The 6894-nt window shown below is 60.0% G+C and overlaps 1 protein-coding gene across 1 annotated transcript in view; it reads left to right on the plus strand.

Moving 5' to 3' along the window:
- The first annotated feature begins 1120 nt into the window (after positions 1–1120).
- The window catches only part of CARM1 (coactivator associated arginine methyltransferase 1), a 17739-nt gene continuing 11965 nt past the window's right edge, over positions 1121–6894 (plus strand). Inside the window, exons 1-4 of the mRNA XM_029916592.1 lie at positions 1121–1201; positions 3876–4059; positions 5570–5676; positions 6599–6703. Coding sequence (XP_029772452.1) covers positions 1121–1201; positions 3876–4059; positions 5570–5676; positions 6599–6703 — 477 coding nt within the window. The remainder of the gene's footprint in view (positions 1202–3875; positions 4060–5569; positions 5677–6598; positions 6704–6894) is intronic.

A 6894-nucleotide genomic window follows, 5' to 3' on the forward strand; every position in this document is an offset into this window, starting at 1 on the left:
ACCCCACCGAGGCCGCATTGGTTTCCTGCATGCCCCCGCACTTAGACCCTGCCTTCGGAGCACTTCATGGAGAAGGTGGCCCGGAGAGGGGGCCGGTCCCTGCTCCACCGCCCGACCGTGCTACCGCAGGGAAGGACCCCGGCTCCGCCGACCTCGATTGGCAGGGACCCTGCACAGCCTCCCAGCTAGCAGCGCTCTCTGTGGTCACCCCTACTGACATCATCACGGTGGCCTGCTAAGCCCCCTCCCACCTCCTGACACCCCCCCACCCCGCCTCCCTTGGCCCCGTGCATACAGCCCCCGTATCCGCCGGCCAGTGTGACGACAGCTTGGTGTTCTGGGCTGCTTGCTGGAGCCACAGCAGAGTCTCTGCCTCTGCCGTGACTCACCCCCCAGTGAGGCTGGATCAAGGGGTGACTTGAGAGGAAAGTGCCAGCCTGCAAGCCTGGCAGGAGGTTTCCTGGTGGGCGAAGCCAGTCCTGCCTGTGGGGGCTGCCGGGTCCAGGCCCTGAGCCTCTTCCCAGTGCCAACTCCCCCTACTGTGGAACTGGCCAGGAGTGACCCTGGGCAGTGAGTAAGCCAGAGCCCTGCGTGGACTGCCCACCGAGCGCCACCCCACCGTGGCCTGGGGTCCCATCCTAGTGAGAGGAGGGGGGAGCCGGCAAAAGGGAAGAGCCGTGTGCAAAGGTCGGGAGCTGGTCCTCTGACGAATGAGGGGTGCGGATCCTGCAGGGCCTCCCAAGAGCTGGGGTTTCTGAGTCTTTTAAATACACGGAAGAATAGGACCCAGCTTTTTTTTTTTTTCGGTCTGTCAAATATTTACTGAACACGTCCCATGTGCCAGGGAACTGGCCTGTGGAATGGGCGGTCAGAAAAGACTGGCTCTGTGGGCTGTGGTTGCGTCTGCTGTGATAGGACAGGTCGGGTCGCCATCACTCGGCCTCCCTTGGCCACAGGGCCTTGTGGTCGCCTGCCTGGCGCCGGGTTGCGGGAGGGCCTGGGCCAGCTGGTTGGGTTACCGGGCTGTTCGATAAACACAGCCCCTCCTTGGTGTGCCTGCTCTTGCCCTGGCGGGCCTGGCAGATCGGCCTTATCTCCTGCCCCAGGAGGGACGTGGGCGATGGCACCAGGCCAGGGTCCCTTCCTGGGACCCATTCGCAGCCAGATCTGGGAGCCCCTCATCTGGGGCCATGGCCCGAGGGTACGCTCTCCTCTCCTGTGGTCAGGAGGCTGGCCCCCTGCTCCAGGGGCGTGAGGCCTGGCAGAGCCCAGGTGGTGGCCCCAGGAGGCCTCCAGGACCTAGGTCCCCCGCTCAGAGCGCACAAGGTGAGAACAGGGGGACCGGTGAACACCCATAGGCCCTTCATGTCTGCATTCTCGCGTTGGAAACGGTTTTCTGTTTCAATGGAGATAAAATTCACATAACATACAACAAACCACCTCGGGGCACCTGGTGACTCAAGGGTCCAGGTCCAACTCTTGGTTCTGGCTCAGATCTTGGTCTCCCGGATCGTGAGTTCAAGCCCTGCATCAGGGTCTGCGTGACTGGCCTGCTTGGGATTCTCTTCTTCTCTCTGCCCTTCCCTGCTCGTGGGTGCGCACGCTCTCTCTGTCTCTCTCTGTCAAAATAAATAAGTGAACTTAAGTGTATAATCCAGTGGCATTTCATACGCTCACAATTGTGTGACTGCCACCTCTGTCTAGTTCCAAACCATTTCGTCACCCCTAAAGGAGACCTCAAATCCAGTAGTAGGTGGTCACTCGCGGGCTCGCTCCTCCGAGTGCCTGACAGCTGGCCGTCTGCTCTCCACCTCTGTGGATCCACTGATTCGGAGCGTTCCTACGTGACCTTCGGTCTCTGGCGTCTTTCACTCGGCGAAACGTTTCTCAAGTTCATCCACACACTAGCGCATCCCGGGACCTCATCTTTTTTTTTTTTTTTTAAGTTTATTTTTGGACTCTCTGCACTCAACTTGAGGCTCGAACCCATGGCCCTGAGATCAAGAGTTGCTCTCTCTCTCCCAGCCGAGCCGGCCGGGCACCCCGGACTCCACTCCTTTCTGTGGAATAATAGACTTCATGGCCTCGACCTGCCACGGTTTGTGTGTCCATCCGTCAGTCGACGGACATCTGAGTCGCTTCTACTCTTGGCTCCTTGCGAATAGGGCTACTTAGAATATTTGCATACAGGTCTTTATTTGACTGCTTCTTCTAGTTCTTTCGCCTGTTTCCCCAGGAGTGGGCGTGCTGAGTCAGACGGTAATTTGATGTTTCGCTTTTGGAAGAACCTCCAGACCCTGTCCCCCAGCAGCCGCGTCCTTTCACGTTCCCACGTCCCTCCCAGGGTGTGCGAGTGCCAACACTTGTAATTTTCCCCTAAGTTCGAGGCGTCCTGGTGGGTGTGAGGCCGTGTCTCCCTGCGGTTTGATTTGCATGTCCTTGTACGTGACTCGTGGTTCTAGCACATCTCCGTGTGCGTGTTGGCCAGTGCTGTATCTTCTGCAGATGAATGTCTGTTCAGGTCCTTAGGCCGTTTTGGAATTGGGTTGTTTACCTTTTGGCTGAACGATTCTTTATATATTCTGGACATTGAGTCCTTATCACGTACATGGTCTGTGCCTAGTTTCTCCCATTGTGTAAGCTGTCCTCACTTTTAGAGATAAAGAAAAAAATTTAACGCTTATTTTTGAGAGGGAGAGAGAGTGCGATCAGGGGAGGGGCAGAGAGAGAGAGAGAGACAGAATCGGAAGCAGGATCCGGGCTCCGAGCTGTCAGCACAGAGCCTGACCTTGGGGTCGAACCCACAAATCTCGAGATCATGACCTGAGCTGAAGGCGGATGCTTAACTGACTGAGCCCCCCAGGCTCCCCAAGAGAAGGTTTTTGTTGGGCGCTAGGTGGGGCACCCGTGGCATTTGGGTCACATGTCCAGTCTCCCGCACCCTGGAAAGGCGCCCCAAAATTTTCCTCTTTGCTGGCATTGCTGCTTTGAGGAGGGGGACAGGTGCGCTGTCGAACCGCAGTCCCGTGGGTTGGCGCCGTCACAGGAGGGCCAGGGGAGCCGCTTGTGCCCAGAATGCACGCAGAGGCCGTGTCTGTCCCGCCGCACCGTGCCGGGGCCTCACAGGCCTGTCGGTTTGGCCGAGGAGGGCGAAGGACGCCGTGCTCCCTGTGTGCCGGGCCCTGCGCCTGCCCCACCCTTAGCCCCAGTTGGCAGAAGAGAAAACCAAGGCTCAGAGAGGCTAAGTGACTTGCGCAAAGCACACAGTGAGTGGTGTGGATGGGGCACGAACCTGGGCCGTCCGGGGCCGTCCCTGCTTAGAATCACTACGCCGCGTAATATAAGAGGGAAGTGCTCAGAGGAAGGAAACCGAGGCACCCCTAGGAATCCTTTCCTGGCTGCCAGCCGTCAAGGCCGGTGATTCTGCCATGTGACGAGGGGTCGGGGGGGGGGGGGGTGGAAATTGGTGAATTAATGCTGGACTCGCTCAGCTGGGTTCCCGTGGCCCCCCGACCCTGCCAGAGTGGCCCTTCTCTTGACCCTCTTCCCACCTCAGAGCCCACTGGGTGAGCGGGGGGCCTGGGCACCACGAGGTGCTCCGCAAGGGAAGGTTCTGGCAGAGGTGCCCCCCGGGGCCCTGGTGTCTTGCTTGGCCCCACAGCGCCTGGCTGCCCTCCCCGGGCCCCACTCTCTGCCTTGGTTGCTCTGTGGACAGTGGTCTTCTCCACCAGACACACGTCGCCTCTGCGTCTCCCTGCCCGATCGGCTGTCCCCTCCTCAGCGTGGGCCGGGCAGGCAGGTCACACGCTGCAGTGGCGCCAGGGCCCCGGAAGAACTGGGGGGGGCGGCGGTGAACGGACTGAGCCGACGGGGAGCCTCGCTCGGCCGGCCCCAAGCCCCGCGGGCTCACGCCACCCCTCTGTCCCCTCGCAGACGAAGATGTGTGTGTGTTCAAGTGCTCGGTGTCCCGTGAGACGGAGTGCAGCCGCGTGGGCAAGCAGTCCTTCATCATCACGCTGGGCTGCAACAGCGTCCTCATCCAGTTCGCCACGCCCAATGGTATGTGTCCTTCCGCCCTGGAGGCATGTGGCCAGGGACCCGGCAGCCGTGCTGGCCTCCGTCTGTCCCCAGGAGCTGTCAGAAATTGTTCCCATGGGAGATACGTTCGTGGGAAGAGTGCATTCTCTGTACCTGGGATGCTTCTCCCCAGGCCGTCGCTTGCCGGATCCTTTGGGGTCCTCCTGGGCCCCACTCTTACATCCCTTCCTGCAAGACACCTGGCCCGGCCCCCTGGCCTGGCAGCACCCCAGATCTCGTGGCGGAGCCTGGTAGGGAGTCTGGGGGCAGCGGAGGGTGGGGCCAAGGTGGAACGGGGTCCGGCGGGGCTCTGTCCCCAGTGCATAGAGAAGCCGCGGACCCGGCTTGGGGATCCAAGGGGATGCAGGCGGTTACTCAGGGGGGTTATTAGAGCCCCAGGGGACTGCTGGTGGCTCTGGGGAGGTCAGCAGTGGACGTGGTGGGGCACCTGGGACTGGAGACCGCTTACCGGTGCAGGAGCGGGCCTGGTCACTGCAAGTGACGGTCCTGGGCTTGGTGAGCAGGGCGGGAGGGCCGGGGTGGAGGGGCTGCCCCCTGCTGCCACCTTCCTGGGACCCCCCCCCTCATACCCATCCCAGTGCCCCTGGTGGAGGAGGAAGCCACACGGGGTGGAAGGAGCCAGGTGACTGACACCCCCCCCCCACGGTAGGCAGTCCCACGCCCCGTTTCCTTCTTTATTTTCGTAAATGACCCGAAGTCCCTGTGTAAAACCACCCCAGGGGCGAGTTGTAAAGACGGGTAAACCTAGTCTTTTTTGACTCTATGAATATTTATAGTTGACTTTTTTCCCTTTTAATTCTGTCAGTTTTTATAGTGGAGGTAAAGTACACACGACAGACATTTACCAGCTTACCCCTTTCTGGGTGCAGAGCCCCGTTGTCCGGCCGCCGCCGCCATCCACCTCCAGGATGTTTTCAGTCCCCCAAACTACAGATTTTAATTTTATAAGAGCTTGCCTTAGAGATGCTGCTCCGCTTCTAAGCACTGCTTTAAAATACACATGACAAAATTTTACCCTCTTCACCATTTTGAGGTGCCCAGTTCAGGTTATTAAATACCTTTACTGTTGGGTAGCGGGGGACCCGCAGTGAGCCACCAGGGGGGTGGGGGGGTGGGGGGTCCCAGGCCTGGGCAAGTCCGCAGGGCTGGTCCCCACCGGCCACGTAGAGTGCGCGCGCGCACACACCCACCCACCCCAGACTGGCGCCTGGGTGGCTCAGTCAGCTAAGTTCTGACTTCAGCTCAGGTCATGATCTCATTGCTCGTGAGTTCGAGCCCCACATTGGGCTCTCTGCTATCAGCATGGAGCTTCGGTTCCTGTCTCTCTCTCTCTGCTTCAAAAAATAAATAAAAATATCAAAAAAACAAAGACAAAACCAAACAACAAACTAGACGAGTTGGGTGTGCACCTAGGTGGAACCCCACCCTCGCCCCGGAGATGCCCACCCATGGCCTGACCTCCCCCTTCCAGACTTCTGTTCCTTCTACAACATCCTGAAAACCTGTCGGGGCCACACCCTGGAGCGGTCGGTGTTCAGCGAGCGCACCGAGGAGTCCTCCGCCGTGCAGTATTTCCAGGTGGGTATGCGCCACCCCCTGGCCGGGCTGCCACCCCCGGGTGGCCCCTGGGAGGCCACGCAGCAAAGGGCAGGCCCACCTGGGTTCTCGTCCTGGCTCTGCCCCTTACTAGCCGCATAGCCTCGGGCAGGTCTTCTTCACCTGCTGGGCCTCAGTTTCCCCATCTGTGAAAGGGAGATGCCAGGGCCCGCCTTGGAGGGTTGCTGGAGGAATTGAGTGCAGGTGCCGCTCAGGTCCACAGGTGTTTGGCGTAACAATAGGACAGTTATCACTCACGGAACAGGCTTTGGTCTGAGCACTTTTTACACCTACAGATGCACTTGACCCTCCCAACAACCCTGGGAGGTAAGTACTATTATTGTCCCATTTTACAGATGAGAAAACTGAGGCTCAAAGAGGTTAAGTGACTTGCTCCAAGTCACACAGCTATTATGCAACAGAGCCGAGATGGGAAGCCAGGTCTGCCTGATGCCAAAGCCTGTGCCCCTGCCCAGGTGCCATGCTGCCTCCCGACCGCCCGTTGTCTTACAGAGAGACCCCACAGCACCTCACCTGCCTGGCGCTCTGAGTTCTAGGGTTCTGTGTGTTCTACAACTCTGCTTCGCTGGGGACCCTAAGATGGGACAGGCGGCCCCCAGTCCCAGAGCCCCTCCTGTGGCAAATCTTCTCCTGAGTGGCATCTGGGCCCAGGCAGCGTCCAGCTGCATCCGGGGGTCACGGTGATGGTGGCGGTGACCCTCGTGGGGGCTGCCTCTGGCTTCCCGCTCCCTTCGCCGGAGTGGCCGGCAGCCGCCAGCGGGGCCTGGGTCAGTAGAGGGGGCGCAGCCTCCCGAGGGAGGTTTGTGCCCACGGTGGGCCCGGCCGGGGCCTCGGCCGTCTGTGCTGCTGCGTGCCCTGTGCCATTGGCGTGTCTCTGTTCCAGTTTTACGGCTACCTGTCCCAGCAGCAGAACATGATGCAGGACTACGTGCGGACGGGCACCTACCAGCGCGCGATCCTGCAGAACCACACGGACTTCAAGGACAAGGTGAGCGGCCGGCCGGGGCAGCCCCGCCTCCCTTTCCTCCTCCTTCCCCGCGCCCGCGCCCACGCCCCTCCGCCCGGGCTCCGGCCCGCTGCGCTGTCGCTTGTCTCCAGTCGTGTTTTTCTTTGCTCGTTGATGGTCTCTTCAATTTTTTCGGGTTACAAAAGCAGAATCTACTTTTTGTAGAAACCCAG

The sequence above is a fragment of the Suricata suricatta genome, chromosome 12 (genome assembly GCF_006229205.1).
Source record: "Suricata suricatta isolate VVHF042 chromosome 12, meerkat_22Aug2017_6uvM2_HiC, whole genome shotgun sequence".
Taxonomy (NCBI): Eukaryota; Metazoa; Chordata; class Mammalia; order Carnivora; family Herpestidae; genus Suricata; species Suricata suricatta.